Below are 19,453 nucleotides of genomic sequence, written 5' to 3' on the forward strand. Positions count from 1 at the left end.
TAAAATAATTGAAGCGCTTTTGCATAGCTCATTACTATTGCCGGATTCTATTTACGTATGGAAAAAGGCGACTATGCGTGTCGTGTCGCTGACTTGGTTGATGCATGTCATCGATCCCAGTTGTGTGGATCAATGCTCGTGAAATCAATCACTGGATTGTCTGGTCCAGACAAGATTATTTACAGACCGCCGTCATATAACTGGAATATTGCTGAGTGCGGCGTAAAACAACAACGCAACCAACGTAAGGAAAAGTTTGACTGGTCACGGTTAAGGCTTCCCGCGGTTTTGCTATTTCGATGGCGAAAACAAAACTCTGCTTGTCGAAAGAGGGGACTAACGGATCGGGTGGTCAGGCTCGCTGACTTGGTTGATGAATGTCATCGATCCCAATTCCGTAGATCGATGTTCATGATGTCAATCACTGGATTGTCTGGTCCAGACTCGATTATTAACAGACCGCCGTCATAAAGCTGGAATATTGATGAGTATGGCGTTAAACAACAAACAAACAAACAATCCAGTGATTGACACCATGAGCATCGATCCACGCAATTGGGATACGATGACATGCATCAACCAAGTCAGCGATCCTGACCACCTGATCCCGTAAGTCGCCTTTTTCGACAAGCATAGTCGCCTTTTACGACAAGCATGAGATGCTGAATACCTATTCTAATCCGGATCTTCACGGGTTTGTTGTTTTATGGAAAAGTCTACACTACCTTTCGTAAAAATGATTCATTTTGAATAATGAAAAGACATTGTTTGAATGTTTTTCATTGAAGAGGTCAGTATATATAAATTCATATCTAAAACTGACATATCATCGTTTTTGCCATCTGCATTTTGGCATATTAACAAAAGCAAACCCGTCCAGGACATAAGTGTGTGAGTGAGTACGGTTTTACGCCGCTTTTAACAGTATTACAGTTATATCACGGCGTTCCAGAACATAATCTGCTCTGAGAGTGATCAACCATTACTTCATGACTTTATCTTACAATCCTCTAAACAATATGTCAGAATTATGAAATACTTACTATATAACCAACGAGCTACGAGGATCTGTGGATTATCTGAATGAATAATGTGAATGAATGAGCCTTTGGCGAGGTAGTTGTAGCACTCATTCACAAGGGACAGATCATCCGTATTAACGAGTTTCGAGTAGGTTATTCTTTATATTACTCATTGATATTTTTGGAGAGAAAAAATGAAGAAAAAAAGTATGAAATGTGAACCCTACAGAGAAACTTCACTGAAGGCAGCCTATTGTTCAGATGACGTAATGTAATGAATATATGACGTAATAATAATTCTAATCAATAATAACTGCAAGTCTACCTTCACACGTATAAGAATGAGTTTCCCAACTCCCGTTCTGCAGGCAAGTGACCAATGCTGACCCTGATGATGTAAACCCGTCGTGACATACGTACTGTGCAACGTTGTTCTGCCACGTGCCGGAAACGGTTACCCCTGCGTTGAGGACCGGAGGGGGGTTTCCACAGTCCACTGCAAGTAAATAGTGATGAAGTGCATTACAAGGAAATTATAATGTAGCAATATTTGTCCATAATTGGGTCGTCCCCGTCGATGTTCAATGTTTGTATTCGTATATGAGGCAGGGGGCGCAGGATTATCGCAAGTGAAAGCGTCTGAATGACGAGTGAGTGAGTTTAATTTTAAGTCACATCGGCAATATCGTGACCATCAAGGGTTAAACATTATAAATGCTTTGAAACTTATATAAAAACATACCAAAGAACGACAGTAAATAAATACACTTATCACAGAAAAAGATATAAAACCAGTGTGGAATAATAAAAAAGGATAGCACTATACATAACAATAACATGATAAAAACGGGCTGTACATCGCCATCCTCTGAAAGTAGATCAACGTATTGGGGACCATGGTGATGATGACGACGACGACGATTAAGAATGCATTTTACATTTGAGGGTATACCCCTTCCTGCCATTGGGTTTTGTAACTATCTGGCATGTTTGTTTATCTAAGCTCGGATTAAAATACCAGCTTCTATTTTGTTTGTATTTGTTAAATCCACATTCAGCAATATTCCAGATTTATGGCTGCGGCTTGTAAAAAATCGAGTCTGGACCATACAATCCAACGATTTATATGCCGTTTGGGGTATAATTACACGCAACCAAACAGCTCATCGAATCTAAGCGCCTGATTCATTATAATTAAGTTGCATCTTACAAATAGCACAGGATGTTATGAGCCAATTCTGATCCGAAATATCGACGGTCTATCTATCACGTTGAATCATTCATTAATGCATATTGGTTTTCATCATTTACCTTCACATGTCATATCTGCGACATCCCAATTGCCCGTGTCTAGACACGTGACCTGATCAGACCCTGACGTATGCGCATAGCCATCATGGCAGGAGTAATTGACGGTCTGACCCAGCCATGTTAAGTTGACGTAGATGTCTGCGTGATCTACTGGCGAGGGATCTCCACAGTCGACTGAAAAAAATATTGTTGTAAAATCAGGGCAGGAATAAAGGCTCTCAACCATGAATCATAATTTCAAATATTCATACACGCACTAAGACGCTCAATGACACTCGCCTACACCCCCTTTGTCAACACATTTAAGTTTGTGATTAACGTTACAATATACAAGGCCTCAGTTGAGCTCTCAAAAAGAAATGAGTGAGTGAGTGAGTTGGGTTTAACGCCGCTTTTAACAGTATTCCAGTTATATAGCGGCGTGTCAGCTTAATGTGGGAGGAAAGCCCGAAGTGATGCAGGTCTCAGACGTTTACCACTTCGGTGAAACCCACGAGCACGGGTATGGTGCTGACAAACCTAAAAACATAATCAGAGCGAACCGGGATTCGAACCCACAATCATAGGTTTCTGGCGTGCCCAAGGGACGCAACTCTGCACAGCGAATCGCGTAAAAAAAAATGTCTTATGGTTGGCAAGTGGAGGATGTTTCCAAATGTGATGCATCAGTGAGAATTTTTGTAATGCTAAAAGCGGCGTAAAACAATAGTCACTCACTTACTCATACGTGAATGCATGTCGTTATATTATGTGCAATAATCTTGAGGCGTTAAACACCTTTTCACCTCACCACCTCCAGTAAACAATTGACTTGCCTTTGCATGTGTTTCTAAATGATACCATGGGGAACAATTCTAACCAGAAATCCCCACAGGGCTTAGTTTGAGGAATCATTTATTTCTCATTGATCAATGCATAATTGTTTTCTTTTCATAATCTACCTTCACATGTCATATCTGCGACATCCCAATTACCCGTGTCTAGACACGTGACCTGATCAGACCCTGACGTATGCGCATAGCCATCATGGCAGGAGTAATTGACGGTCTGACCCAGCCATGTTGAGTTGACGTAGATGTCTGCGTGGTCTACTGGCGAGGGATCTCCACAGTCGACTGATTGGAACATTGGAGAAAAACCAGTTCAAGAATAAAAACCTTTAGTTATGAAACATAACACCAAATATGCTCTATGACACTCGCCTACCCATCACTTTGTCAACACATTTACGCGGTTACGATACATCTAAAGAATATAATATTTATGACAGGATATACAGAAAATACTACACTCATTCTCGTTAAATACCATAGAAAGTTCACGAGTTTCGTAAAAATGTTATCTAACGAGAATGAGTATGGTATTTCATTTATTACCCACGTTAAATATATATTTAAGTGTAAGTACATACCAACTTCCGTTCGTTGACAGACCAAATTGAAACCGGTTGCAAAATCTGGTTGCACATGAATATTGATGTATGCCCAAATATGGGCATTGTTGACATTTCTATGCATACGGATTTACAACAAGCGCCTCCAGTTGTGTTTGCAAACAAAACAGCAACGACGCTTAAGATTCTTTTGGAAGAACTTATTCAACTTATGGTAATTCAAGCGCCAGGATGTTAGTCGGCAGAACACCTATAAGAAAATTTTAAAAGTCACATTAGCGCCGCGCTTTGAATATCGGACCAACAGTCGGTCACTCGCACTGCCGGGGTGGCGTCTGTGCATTCAAAATGGTTCGGTTTCCTTGTTCTATCAGCTGAATTTATATCATGTCCGTACCATTTTGAAGAGGGAATCAGAGTGTCCGCCAAAGACATTCATATTAACTGTACCACCCTATACTGAAGAAGTGAAAATAACTAAACTCAAGTCTTCTCGCATGTCAGTGACAGGGCCAGGTCACCACCGGAATAAGAAAAGACAACCGTGATCTTCTCACAGCGTTTTACGCTTGAGATAGGGAATGTTACTGTTCACATTTGGGATATTTTTGGCCACATAATTAGAAGTCAGACACACGTTTTCAGAGTTTCCGAAAGATTTGTTTCGGAAATGTTCACTTTGAGTGATCTGATCGTGCAGTTGTGAACAAACAACTCTCGAAACAGTGCCATAAAATACGCTTCGAAGGGGAAACTGATGGCACAACCGGATCATCCCAAGTAGGTCTAGATATCTGTCCAGATAGTTTAAACTTACTTCATTTCACCACGCTAATCCTTTTACGTTAAATCAAATTGAACGAAAGATGCGAAAGTGGCCGGGTGCGTCACGCTCATGTGGACCCTTGCTCTATTGATCGGTAGTCGTACAATGTACATTGTAAATAGATATAGCTCGAATATGATATGATGTCTGTAGAAGCTCCCTGCATTACTTATATAGAATGCAAACGGAATTTGCTGCGTGTGACTATCTTGTTTGGTTTGATAAAGTGTTTGTAAATATATCTCGCTCTCATGAGATTGCTTCAGTTCTGCCTTGTACTTGCAAATTGAATGACGTCTCGCGATTTTTTATGAATGAAAAAAGTAGTCCCGGTGTGACAGAGGACACGGTTCTCCAATCAAAACGAATAAAACAAGGTCAACCTTGTACGACACACGTGTGACGTACGGAATAAGTATCTTACCACCTGTATCTTCACCACGTGGGTAATAAAACTGCAATTTGTACCCCACACCAGAGAACACCAGTTATACTTGATGGACAAGGGATATCGTTTTGACAAAATTGTATTGGAATCACACAGAAACTCCATCCAATCTATGTCCGAGGGACTTTCTGAGGTGAAATGTACCTTCACAAGTTATCGTTGGTTCCTCCCATGTCCCTGTATCGAGGCAGGTGATGACGGTTGATCCTGAAACGTGTGCATACCCAGGCTTACACGTGTATTCAACGGTCTCGTTGACGAACCCATTGGTACTCGAGAACTCGGTCCTATTATTTGAAGGCGGGTCGCCACAGTTAACTGCAACATAAATAATTAAGTTATGAAACAATGTTAACACTACAGACAATGACAACCTTCATCGGTTATTCATATGTTACCCAAAATATCGTGAACAGACAGTGACCAATGCAATTGGGATGACAACTCATGAAGGATGTTTTCGTTATGTTTTCATTGTTCGCATGCACAAACTGAAAAAAGGAAACAGAATTCACCCATTCTGTCCCAGCCAGTTATTATCCAAGGTCTGGCTGCCCTACATGAAATAATTGTTCACATTGACAAGACATTTAATAGCTTGGTTTGTTTGTTGTTTAACGCCACACTCAGCAATATTCCAGCTATATGACGGCGGTCTGTAACTAATCGAGTCTGGACCAGACAATCCAGTGATTAATATCATGAGCATGACCAGTAAGCGTCACTCCACTAATTATTTGATCAAAGACCATGGTATAAGTGATATATCAAATAATGTCACAAATAAGGTCAGTATGGTAACTGAAGAAGAAATCTGCCAAAATCACTTATCAGTACTGTTAACTTTTGGCTTGAATCTAAAACCTGAAGCCATGTCCATTCCATTTTTTGTACATATTCCAAAGATTCAGCAATATCCATCCAAAAAGACATAAATTGCAGGATCCACCAAAATGTACCACCAATTCCCTGTTTAAAAGACCATAATCCTTAATACAATAAAGGAAGTCTAAGTCGTTGCTATGGAAACTCGAAATACTTTTTTAAATCCCCAACTTTGAAAAGGCACCAGCTCACCACTTTACCTGGTTCTCATTGGGTTTTTTAGTTCTGCTCCGGATACGAGCGTGATTGACGGATGGAAAGACGGAAGGATGGACGGACAGCACCCATTCCCTATTCCACTTTATGTGAAAGCAAATGTCATCTGAAGTTTACTGAGAAATCAATATAGGAAACCATCTATGTGAAACTCGGACTTAGGACATTTAAGCAAGAAGTAGTGCTCCCCTCCTGGCTGAGCTGTTTTGTTACGTTATCAATATGAATCTCCTGGGAGTGGCAAAATCGACGACTTAACTTTAATACTTTTCAAATAGCCAATTCCTTTTCACTGATTTACCCACCTGTACCAGAAATAAAGAGACCATTGAAACCGCCTCATCTGTTTGATATTTACATATATGCATTAAGATTCAGAGTCACAAAAACAAATTCTCCTCAAGACTGTAGGTCAGGAATTCAACTTTCCAATAGTCAACTTACCTTTTATGCCGAGCAATACTCGACCAGCTTCAGCTTTTGGTGTCATCATATCACAACTTTTAAGGTAAATTTGGGTATGAATCTGAGCTGAGTGTCTACAAGGAGCATTTTCGCCCTGCCTTTACACTTTCCACATGCAATCACACAAATTGATTTGTTGAGATCGTTTAGAACGTGTTTCCAAACAGAAATGCTGTTAACCACATGACAAAGAAAATGCATCAACCATAATTGATTTGTGACACATCCCCAAAAAGAGGGTTTCTTGGCAATATTGTTACAATAATTTACATTTTGTTTTAAATTGATACAAAATTGCGCCAATGAAGAACATCACCGATTTCTCACAGCATTCAATGCAGACGTCAATCAACTCTAAGTGAAACAGCCAGAGTAAAAGTGATATCAACAACGAAACAAAATAATGTAAATTGTAGGTGCACACCTGAGATCAAACTGAGGTTTATGGTCCCTTATGAAAATAAAACCAAGACGTACCTTTACAAACGACATCAGGAACTTCCCAAAGGCCTGATTTGAGACACGTGACTTCACTTGAACCGGAAGCGTGCCTATATCCTGTTACGCATGTGTATGTGGCATTTCCGTCGAGGAGACTAGATGAGATGGAGACGTTAGAGTTATCTACTCTTGGGGGAGATCCGCAGTTCACTGTGGGGGACAAAGACGTAAATGAGAGTAATAACATTTTGTTAGAATATATATTTGCCAACTAGTGTACTACATGACTGGTCTGGCAACGTCCATAAGCAACGTTGTTTACTTCGAGGATGCAAGAGAGCATGTGAGTTCGGACTTTTGCAGTTTCTAATGGTATTTCTGTTATATAACAGGGAGTCTGCTTAATATGGGAGGAAAGCCCAACGGACGCTCGTCATAGAGGTAAAAGCCGAGAGAATGGATGCTGTGTTCAGGAATTATAGATCATAATATGTACGTCATCTCTGTAAAGCACATTTCTCTGCCAGTCACGCGTGGGTAGTCCCCAGAGCATGTACTTAAAAATCTTCCCAGTCCATCCTTTCTCAGCTCTAGCAGCTTATGCTTATCCCACTATGAGCTCCAGAAATTAGGATACTCGAGGGTTTCTCATAGAACAAGTTTTCTTTAAGCTAAAATTTGTCATAAAAAAACATCTTGCATCTTCCTCAAGTTTGTCCAGTTTTCAAAGGTCACACACCCCTGCTTATTTCACAGCAAAAGAATTTGCTCAGTTGACTCAAGTTTTTTATATATCTCTATGACAACATGTAATGTCCACAACAAGAGATTTTACTTTTACGCAATTCCTTCCATATGAGGCTCAGAACTTATCGATCAACCCTTGTACTACCTTCCTCTTTGATTTATGCTATTCCTATATTCTGACAAATCAGGGAGTTACGATTGATCGGACTTTACCCGATGGTTATCCGGCTATGAAAAATGTGAAAATATCAATAGTTATCTATTTTGCTCTGCACTATATCTCGCTAAACATAATAATTAGAAACCCATATTGTTAATCAATAACTTTTCCATTCGTTTTGATCCAGAACACCGTGACCCCTTCTGAAAATCAAGATGAGTTGGGTGGGGTGATTGAGACAATGTTAGAAATAAATAATTTGTCCTTAACAACATAGTCGTTGAATAAACATGGTGGATGTTCTTAAAAATAGTGACTACCGCCACCGTCCCTACTGCATTACACCCGTGAAGATCCGGGGTAGAATAGGTCTTCAGCGACCCATGCTTGCCGTAAAAGGCGACTATGCTTGTCGTAAAAGGCGACTAACGGGATCGGGGGTCGATGCTCATGATATCAATCACTGGATTGTCTGGTCCAGACTCGATTATTTACATACCGCCGTCATATAGCTGGAATATTGCTGAGTGCGGCCTGGGGGCACGGGTGGCACAGTCGTCTAAGGCGCCGCGATTTGCTGCGCAGAGTTGCGTTCCTTGGGCCCGCCAGAAACCTATGATTGTGGGTTCGAATCCCGGTTCGCCCCAATTATGTTTCTAGGTTTGTCAGCACCATACCCGTGCTCGTGGGTTTCACCGAAGTGGTAAACGTCTGAGACCTGCATCACTTCGGGCTTTCCTCCCACATTAAGCTGACACGCCGCGATATAACTGGAATACTGTTAAAAGCGGCGTTAAACCCAACTCACTCACTCACTCACTGAGTGCGGCGTAAACCAACCAACCAACCCTACTGCATTAGAAAAGTAACTTCAATAGTCATCCCCACTGGCAATGCTATGGTGACCCTTTCACAGGATTGTCTTATAATTGTTTAACATTGGACATACCACACTCCAGAACACCAGCCTTCCAAACTGTTCCCGATTCGGTGACATTGTAGCACAGAATGGATGTATTGAACACCTTCTCTACAACGCAAACATCTTCTGCCGCGAAGTTGCCCACAAAAGATACAGGAGTAGAAACTGAATAGGGGCTGCCACTGAAGACACCGTCAGATGTGAACAGGTTGTTCCACACAAGGCATTCAGTGGACGGTAGGAGTTCATCAACAGTCTGGTCAGCACCTAAGACCCATCGACCTCGCGTCACCTCGGAGGACGTAGCTGTGGATGATTAAGCATGTTCCTCAATTGGTATTTAAAATAATTCAAGACAATGTCTTTCAGTTATATTTTCATAACGTTAGTATCACTAGTTGAATATTGGCTCATACATATTTCAGTGTGGATGTTCATTCCATACACATTTTTTACCAGTTTCTCTATGATTAATCTGAGTTGATATTTGTATTCATTTTTTGAAAACATATGTTGTGTTTTTTATTATATATTGTCAGAATGTCCTTCTTAAGAGGGGCGGTCGGGTAGCCTGGTGGTTAAAGCGTTCGCTCGTCACGCCGAAGACCCGGGTTCGATTCCCGACATGGGTACAATGTGTGAAGCCCATTTCTGGTGTCCCCCGCCGTGATATTGCTGGAATATTGCTAAAAGCGGCGTAAAATCAAACTCACTCACTCCTTCTTAAGCATCCAAAGAGTAAATGGCTCATCTATGCTGTACAAAGCATTATAGATGATGAAGAAACATGTAGACTGAGCAGCGGTTTAATTCTGAGTGACACCTCGATGATCCTGTCTCATTGCAAACAGTGAATAAGCCATCACCTTAAATGTCCAAATATTCGATTATATAATTTGACGAGCGCATATGTACAGTATATCATATTTACAGGCCAAATATAAAAAATTGTATCTCTATAAATGAATGGGCGTAAGAGGCGACTAACGGGATCGGGTGGTCAGGCTCGCTGGTTGATGCGATCTCAATTGCCTGGATCGATGCTCATGATGTCAATCACTGGATTGTCTGTACACCTAAAGCATCATAATCTGTATGACCCCTTTCAAGCTGATAACCATTCATGCCATAGCACAGAAACAACTCTCCTCCGGGAAATAAACGACATGAGATTTGAAATTGATAATGGCAACAGAGCTTTACTGGTTCTCCAAGACTTAAAAGCCATGACATCATAAACAATAACTTTCTCGTTTCCCGTCTTTGAAATGACTTAGGCATTTCTGGCTGTGCCCTGCCTGGGTTCCACTCGTATCTCTCAGACCCGTGAAGATATTTACAGGCCGAATGTAAACAAAACGTATCTCTATAAATGAATGGGCGTAAGAGGCGACTAACGGGATCGGGTGGTCAGGCTCGCTGATTTGGTTGATGCATGTCATCGATCTCAATTGTCTGGATCGATGTTCATGATGTCAATCACTGAATTGTCTTGTCCAGACTCGATTATTAACAGACGGCCGTCATATAGCTGGAATGTTGTTTTTTGCTGAGTGCGGCGTTAAACAACAAACCAACCAACCAACCTTATGCCGTTATTACTATATCGCGCAGTTCATTAAACTGAGACTAATAACTTACGGCACGTTATTGGGATGTCACAAAGGCCATACTGACTACCGTCCGTGGAGGTATAGCACCAAGGGCGACTCTGTGAATGTACTGGGTTGCGACAGTAATGCTTCCTTGACCATGGCCACCAGCTCCTGAAATGACTCGTCTTCTTGAAGGGCGTGTCTGCCTCACTCCACGTAACACAGCTGGCACCAGAGGATGTTTTCTGCATTGATCCTGTGTATGTAGAACCCTTGTCACCCAGCAAACACATGTCATCTGCAAATATGACATTATGAAAAGTAAGTCTTGATCGAATTTCATATTGTTCATTTTTCAATCGTTTGACATGCAAAGTATAACAAGCCAGATAGTACGAGTTCCAGTGAAGTGTATTCGGCAAATTCTTCTATGAAACTACCAGATATAGATATGAACATAACATACAGAAATGTCTGTATATTGAAATAGATTAAAATTAATAATCGTATATACAGAGAAAACCATGGTGTCCTGACTTTAATTTTAAAACAACTAACAACTCATAAGTGTATCTACCCTTGCCTGTACAGCATTGCCATTAATAATATTGTTCAAGAACCTTGTTGTCAAAGGTGAAGACGTGAAAGGTTGTTGAGGGACTTAATTTTCTAGGGGGAGGGGTATTTCATGTTGTTTTTGTTAACGACAGGATATGTTGCAAAGCACACATTTCTTAAGGTGAAGATAGAAGCCGCACAAATTTGTTGTCAGATTTTATATCCGGCTCTTTATTAAGAAGACAGCAGAGGGTTATGCAGTTATAACAAGGTTCTTCTTGAAATTCTTTATATACATGCTTCAGAGAAAGAAATACACATTCCACACAGGGCAAACCACCGCCTTATAGCTGGAATATTGCTGAGTGCGGCGTTACACAACAAACCAAACCAACCAACCAACCAACGATGCAGAGTGTGACGTTTTAGCATGGAGAGTGAGTTACTCCCAATATTCCTCAAGTGCTGCGGGCAGTAATAACCCTCATATATGACAAAATCTCGCTCTCCTGGAGCATGGATATTCAAGGCCAAGGCTGAGAGAAAAGTGGTTGTAAGAAGATGTCAAAGACTCCTCTGGAAGTAGACCGACACATCGACAAAACACTGAATTTATTAAGACTAATTTCAAAGGCAAGCATGCCCGATCGAAACAAGCTCATTTTCTCTCTTTTGAGACAAGAGTGAGTGAGTTACATTTAACGTCGCATCGGCATTATTTCAGCCATATAGCGACGAGACCAAGTTGTTTTGAGAAAAGAGAAAAATAAGGGTTTGCAAAAATTGGAAACGATGGATGCTCATGATGTCAATCACTGGACTGTGTGGTCCAGACTCCTATCATTTCCAGACCGCCGTCATATAGCTGGAATATTCCTCAGTGCGGCGTTAAACAACAAACAAAACATTACGCGTGAAGTAATGCTTGTTATAAATAAATTAATAATATACTCACCGCAGACTCTGATAGGGCAATACTGCCACTCAACATCCGGGTCGTTGGTGAAGCACCATTGCCCACTTTTTCTGTCGGGGTTCCTGCAGTAGTTGGCAGCATCCTGAAGGTTATCATCCGGGAAATTTGATATGTTCGTATGGGAGTGCGCATGCGGGCTCTGGGAATCCCATCTTTGACAAGGGATACCTGCTACTGTCATGTTCATGTTTCCTTTATAGTCTTGAGAACTCCACCCTCTGCGTTGACACTCAAGAGCTTGAAGAAATCCGAAAAAAACTGAATTTAAACACTGGCATACTGAATCAACAATATTGTTTTTAGAATCATTTTAATTTCTATTCAATTTTAACAATGTGGTTATTGTAACATTTATAGCATATTAAATGTCGTATGTTGCTACCAAAGAAGGCCGAAGGCTGTATCACATTCTAGTCGCATACACAGCCAGAACTTATATGTGACTGACTGCTACGTTAACTAACAGACAAACACATCTTATTTCCAGCAACAATAAAAACACCAGTTTTGTATCTCGTTATAGAACAAGGCCATGTTTCACACATATCTCTTAGCGGTGACACCACTAAATGTCTTGTGGTCACTTTATTTCGTTTAATGACTTTCAATTACCCTATTCAGTTTATAGTCATATGATTTCTGACACTGTACGTGCTACTGGATGTTTATGGTGCTAAGTTCGAACGATGGAAGTGGCGTTAGAAACTTTTCTCGAAAAGTTATCATCGTTTCGAGAAGAGTTATGGGTGACCCGATCGTCACGTCACATACTACTCCGGGCCCCCTAGGATGTAAAAACTAGATATGATCTGGCATTCGAATCCACGATTGTAGGCTTCGGGTGGCCAGGCTCGCTGACTTGGTTGATGCATGTCATTGATCCCAATTGCGAGGATCGATGCTCATACTATTAATCACTGGATTGTCTGGTCCAGACTCGATTACTTACAGACCGCCGTCATATAGCTGGAATATTGCTGAGTGCGGCGTAAAACAACAAACCAACCAACCAAGCTAAAGGAGAGTAACTTACAGCACAGCGAATACAGCTTCTGGGATTGTAACCTTCCAGCGTTGGGGGCGCAAGCGGTGTACGCAAAGAACCGCAAGGAAGGACACTGAACTTTGTTCATTGTTACGTCAATTGCAGTGAGCTTGATTATAACCTCATGCAGCTGAAGCGACTTGCTGAGAAGGTTGTGGAGCTGAATTTACCAGTGATTTAAACAGATGTCAAGGCTATTGAGATACAGCCTCGTCACCGATGGTGAAAGTGTAACTTTAACTTTAGTGGTTTATGTCAAGCTCTCTCCCTGGATTGATAACTTGATGTCACTGTCCATTGCTAATCATGCTGATATACTTGTGTATTTTTTTAACTTGAGCCAACTGTCGACTTAATTGGTTGGTTGGTTGGTTTGTTGTTTAACGCCGCACTCAGAAATATTCCAGCTATATGACGGCGGTCTGTAAATAATCGAGTCTGGACCAGACAATCCAGTGATTGATATCATGAGCATCGATCCACGCAATTGGGATCAATGACATGCATCAACCAAGTCAGCGAGCCTGACCACCCGATCCCGTTAGTCGCCTTTTACGACAAGCATAGTCGCCTTTTACGGCAAGCATGGGTTGCTAAAGACCTATTCTACCCCGGAATCTTCACGGGTCCTGTCGACTTAAATGCAGTGTAGGAGTATATAATGTGTTGCGCGTCGACTCCCAAATCGAAACAATTAGTTAACCCAGAAATCTGTATGTAAAAGAATTTAGTGTGAAACCAACAAACAACCAACATAAGATACACAATCAATAATTGTATTGTACAATCAACTGGGTTTACAAATCAATACAAATTACTGTACAACAATTACAATGGTACTTTGCAATACAATGGTAGTACAATATGTAATGGCAAAAGTCAGTGATAGTAATAATATATTTACCCAGCAGGGACCGTGGTCAAGCTTTCGGGATAGGCGTCATGGGAAACACAATCAGCTGATCTATTTGTTTCAGAATAGCATATTGTGCCATTTCTGTATGTTATGACCCAAATATGTCACACTATGACACTGTCTAGGTGTCATCAGTTGGTGCAATGTTCAACTTGAGTAGTAAATAGATCTAACAAGATATGACAACTGTCAACATGAACTATATCTATTTATCACATAGTTTGTACATATGAGATCAAAATGAAAGTGATGTTGATTGGTACATAAGATAAGGTCATGTAAAACTGAATTATATCTTCTCAGTACCAGGCTGGTTCATACCATTGGTTTAACCATTGTTTATCACATCATTAATTACATAAATATTCCCTGGTGTTAAAGTCATGGATTTATCTGAAGTTACTGTGCTGATTGTGATCCAGGTTTTGAAAAAACGAACTGGTAAAGATTTGTGACACACCCAACTGGGAGACAACAAATATCAGCTGATCAAAACTGCTAAAGTGTAAGCCTGAATCGAACAAGTCAGAATAATTATCTGATACAATTATAGCTTACTTCGGGGTATTGGCTTTACTTCTTTTCTTTTAAGAGAGTTTTACTGCGTCTTGTGAAACTCAAATAATTAAGAACTGAGCAATCTGAAACAAGTTTCTAAAAATTCCTGATAACATAGCACATGACGGAAAACCATTATAGAGTTTAAAATGTCCATCGCCTATTGTTACTTGATCAAAACATATATCTCGTTATATAATTATCGTCATGTTTCCATTTGATGTTGTCATTTTCATAGTTACTATTGCTGAGATCTATAGAAGACATTTGTTTGTGTAGAAGCATCAACCGTGACACATTCACTAATAACTGGGCACGGAGTGTTCTAGCAACCATCAGGTGCTGAGATGTTAGTAACCAGATTGTTAATCAGCCAATGGACCAGCAATGTTTACAGGTCTTACGGTGTTGCCACTTCCCTTAGTGCACAGTGCATGCACCCTGTTAGTATACTCTGCAAAAACACGAACGCAAAAGTAGTAAAATCATAAATATCTTACAATATTGCCGACATCCATATAAAATTATTACCTTTTTAGCATGTATTGATTTTTCCATAACAAGGGATAAATATTTTAGTGTAAAAACAGTAAAGGACCTTTTTAGTCATGTCAATTCTCATTTAATATTGAGCTTATTAAATTGAAATGAATTTATTCATAAATTTTGATGTACATAATGTTTTCTTATATATTGGTAGTGCTAATTACTACCTCAGATTGTTAGTGGTTGTACCCTCGAGGGGGTTGAAGTATCGTAAAAATTTTGTCCCCCTAAGAGGGTATGTAAGTTCCACGTCATTCGAAGTATTTTCTATGCATGCCAGACTTTTAAACGCAGTATTTCCGTAATTTTAATCTTAGGCTTAACTGGTCAATTATCGCCAGTGACTGTAGGGTTATATAAATCCTACCGGGCTCCATGCAGGAAGCAAAGGTACTTTAAGTCCCCATGGGCCCTAGTATGGTGATCACGCTTCAGTGCCTGACGTTCTCTAGCCCATTTGTATATTGTGTTGTTCTCTAATACTTACTACCTCTTAAAATTCTCAACTAGTTTTAATTCAAATCTGTGATATTTTAGTTATTGTACTGTCCATCGTTGACAGCTTTATATTTAGTATTGTAAATGTATAACTTCTCGTCACGATATGGCTGAAAAACTGCCGATATGACGTTAAATTTGATAACTCACTCACTCACTGGTGCACTTATAATGTCGCAAATATTATTATTCAAACGTTGTTAAATGTGACATTGCTAAGATCGGTACAAAAACTACTGACTCAAGAACACTCAAAACAATGCGCTGAAACACACTTTCTTTTCTATGAAAACTGTTTATTTTGTGGAAAATATGCAACACTTTCCATAAAGAAAAGGGGACGTGATGTTTATCAAGAATGCACCAAGGACTTTCAAGAAACCATTCAGGCTGTTTGCTAACAGCGTGCTGATGACAGGGGGAAGAAAGTTCGAGGCCATGTTTAGTCCAGAATCTTCATATTGTCGATGAGAACAGAGATTCAAATGAACACGATGTTTCTGATGTTACTTTCATTGTGTTTGACTCATCTGGTCTCCTCAGAGAGGCACAAAAGCCAGCACTTGCAGATGCAAGACTTTAGCAGGATATGACATGCCAGCACCAAACGTAGAATATTCTGACGGTGGTTCTCTGCTGCAATACATACCATGATCCCAGGATTCTAGTTTTACTTTCCTCTGTAAAATACATGTAGAGTATGTCTTGACGTACTCAAAACCCGTATTTGTTTTCGATGGTTATTGCAATAAAAGAGGACGCTCACACTGGAAGCACTGGTTGAACCTGATTACCTGAAGTCAGATTCATAGAGGATATGCACCTCAAATCCAAGAAGCAGCACTCTTTGATCCACAAAACAAACAAACGTCTCATCAAACTTCTCAGAAAGAAGATGGAAGAAAATGGAATCACGACGTTACATGCTACTGGGGATGCTGACCTGCTGAATGTCCTGACAACAGTGTCTACAAATGTGACTTCGTGTGCTTTTGTGCTCCCACGAAGACATGTTCTGAAGATATATCTACTTTAAGTCAGAGGCCAAACAATGGTTTAGAAAAAGCGCACGTGGAACATCAAATGCATCAAACAAAGACTTGCCCCTGTATAATACGTTGTTTGCTCACATTTGTTCATGGCATTACATTATGTGATAAAATATTTCGTTCAAATTGAATTTGAAAGGAGCTGCTTTGAGAAAACGTAAAAGTGACCCTCATTTCAATCACCGAGCTGAAACATTTTCAAGAAAGACAATACAGAAAGTGGCTGCGAGAAATGTTTTTTGTTTGTTGTTTAAAGAACTTAAATACATTTTTTTTGCAATTCGTTTGAGGTTAGCATATTTTCAGGCACATATTAACTGGACTATATAGGAAGCATGAGTTGTATACTCCCCAGGTAGTTGAGATATGTGGTTAAGTTCGCTATATGAAAATGTTAATATAATGCCATCTGGTCCTCAATAGCGATTGTCGTTACTGGGTTCAGGATTTGAAACTGCAACTTCATCTGAAGTCCGTTTGTTGTTTAACGCCGCATTTAGCAATACTCCAGTTATATAACGGCAGCTGTACATAATCGAGTCAAGACCAGACAAGCCAATCAGTTGAAGAAAGGCGTGTGTGAACTTCTATGTCGCCCCAGTAGCCAGGCTGAAGTGATGGCTTCCTTACTGGTCTGGAATAGATAAAAAATTTTTTGTTAAAATCTATCTTACATACAGTACTGTAAGAGGCTAGATGGATTTCTTTAAGGTTTCTGGCTGTTAAAGTATTTTATTTCTTAATATGCGTTTTGTTTGTTTGTTTGTTGTTTAACGCCCCACTCAGCAATATTGCAGCTATATGACGGCGGTCTCTAAATAATCGAGTCTAAACCAAACAATCAAGTGATTGACATCATGAGCATTGACCCACGCAATTGGGATACGGTAACATGCATCAACCAAGGCAGCGAGCCTGACCATCCGATCCCATTAGTCACCTCTTACGACAAGCATGGTCGCCTTGTACGGCAAGCATGGGTTGCTGAAGACCTATTCTACCACGAATCTTCACGGGTCTCTTAATATGCAGATTTGTAGATTCTTATTGTTGAAATATCCCTTGGCCTTGTCCACCAACTTTGAAGTATCCAATGTAACAGTAATCAGGCCCATCTTGGGTATTTTATGATACTTCAAAGGGTTTACAATTTGCAACTGCTTGAAAATAATTATAATGAATATAATTATATCAAACACGTAGAATACATACCTTTCAACTCAAAGTTTCTTGAAGTTGTTGGAATAGAGGCTTCAAAACCCGTTCATTAGTCATAACAGATATATGCTTAAATCTAGGTGATTCCAGGAGTTCGCGAAAAGGTGAGCGTATTTCAGCCCACAAACACATACAGAGGCAAGTCAATGTTTTACCTGAAAAAAAACATGTTTTCCCTTTTGAAGCCATGACTTTTTAACCTTGATCAAACAATTTTAGAGCAAAGGCCGTATGACGCTCTTTGAATACTTCTTAGAAAGAGCATGCTCGGATGTACCTCAGAATTTGTGAAATGTACAAAGGCTGGAATAATCTCGACATAGCAGGAAAGTTGACGATTATAGAACGCCGAATTCATCCCTTTTGACATACAGTCTTGAGGTTATTTTTTTTCTCATTCTCAATCCTTGTGCACAGAGCTAAATATAGGACAGACGAGATGGTCTCACCAGTCTCCTTTTTTCTACGTTTGGTGGAAACAACGCAGGACTGCAGGAAGTGAAGTAAACAGAAACGCGAAAAATTTTCGGCTTCATTGTGGGTATCACGTTTTACCATACGCATCCATTCTCGTCTTCGATATAATTGTCTTCCGCCGTGCGAAAGCGCGAAGCGGTGGACATATTATTCACGTCCGAAAGATATCTCAAGAACTAGTCAGTACATTTCTTTCATATATGGCACCTGTTTATGTAGGATGTTCAGACGACTCAATTTTGGTGACCTTGCCATTTTCAAGGTCGTTACGAAAAAATACAAGATTTGGTCTTTGCGATCCTTTTTGGGCGATATCTCAAGTACTGGGGGTATATTTCACTCAGACCATGTTAATGAATAGGGAATATGATAGTAGCGGCGGGGGACATTGTAACATTGTTGCAAATACTTGTTTAGATTTCCTGCTCGGACGGAAATGAAACTTATCATGAACCACAAAATGGTACACTTCATCGGATATGTTTCTCGCGTATGCACGGAACAACTCCGTACGCAACAGTGCAAGACCGGGATTTTCACACTGACGAACCGTAATAACTGACCCATCTTCCGGTGACGTAACGACCGTTTCTGTCTACATTCGGGAGGACATCAGGCAAAGGGAGGTAGTCCAGAAGCTCCATTTTGCGGCGCCTTAGAACTGTGCCACTTATGCCCTCTAATTACATATTTGTATGTTTATTTGTTATACAACGCCGCCCGCAGCAATATTCTTTCTTTTTTTATTTCAATCAGTATTATTTTACATAGTTTTACATAGAGTAACATGACATGTAATGTGTTCATTAGGTGTAGGTTTCATACCTATACAGCAGACAGCAAATTTTATTTATCTTCAGGTGTACAACAATGTTAACAAATTGTGAACCTAGCAGGCTAGCAGGTCATCATTAACTGGGTGTCAAGCTAAATCCTTACAGCAGATTAGTGGAAATTGTTTTGTTCAAAATAGAGACATATTAACTAGACAATTCATTTGCCATTTTCTGTCAAACTGTCTTTTTGTATTGTTTTTGTGTGCAATGGATTTCTCTATCCTAAATATATCGATTGAAGTCTTCAGAAAGTTTTCAAGTGATAATTTGTTTTTCTTAGTACTTGATACATGTATATGTTTTTGGCATGCCAGTATGATGTGATTAAGCAGAATGTTAGAGTTG

At 40.0% G+C, this 19,453-nt stretch overlaps 1 protein-coding gene across 1 annotated transcript in view; it reads right to left on the reverse strand.

Moving 5' to 3' along the window:
* Positions 1–19,453, reverse strand: part of LOC124142598 — a 38,090-nt gene that overhangs the window by 13,347 nt on the left and 5,290 nt on the right. Inside the window, exons 4-11 of the mRNA XM_048397267.1 lie at positions 11,945–12,202; positions 10,478–10,729; positions 8,864–9,142; positions 7,044–7,217; positions 5,145–5,318; positions 3,308–3,448; positions 2,334–2,507; positions 1,439–1,518 (exon numbers count right to left, since the gene is read on the reverse strand). Of these exons, the coding sequence (XP_048253224.1) occupies positions 1,439–1,518; positions 2,334–2,507; positions 3,308–3,448; positions 5,145–5,318; positions 7,044–7,217; positions 8,864–9,142; positions 10,478–10,729; positions 11,945–12,202 (1,532 nt within the window). The remainder of the gene's footprint in view (positions 1–1,438; positions 1,519–2,333; positions 2,508–3,307; positions 3,449–5,144; positions 5,319–7,043; positions 7,218–8,863; positions 9,143–10,477; positions 10,730–11,944; positions 12,203–19,453) is intronic.

Source organism: Haliotis rufescens, unplaced genomic scaffold (assembly GCF_023055435.1).
Source record: "Haliotis rufescens isolate VD_foot unplaced genomic scaffold, xgHalRufe1.0.p SCAF_17, whole genome shotgun sequence".
NCBI lineage: Eukaryota > Metazoa > Mollusca > Gastropoda > Lepetellida > Haliotidae > Haliotis > Haliotis rufescens.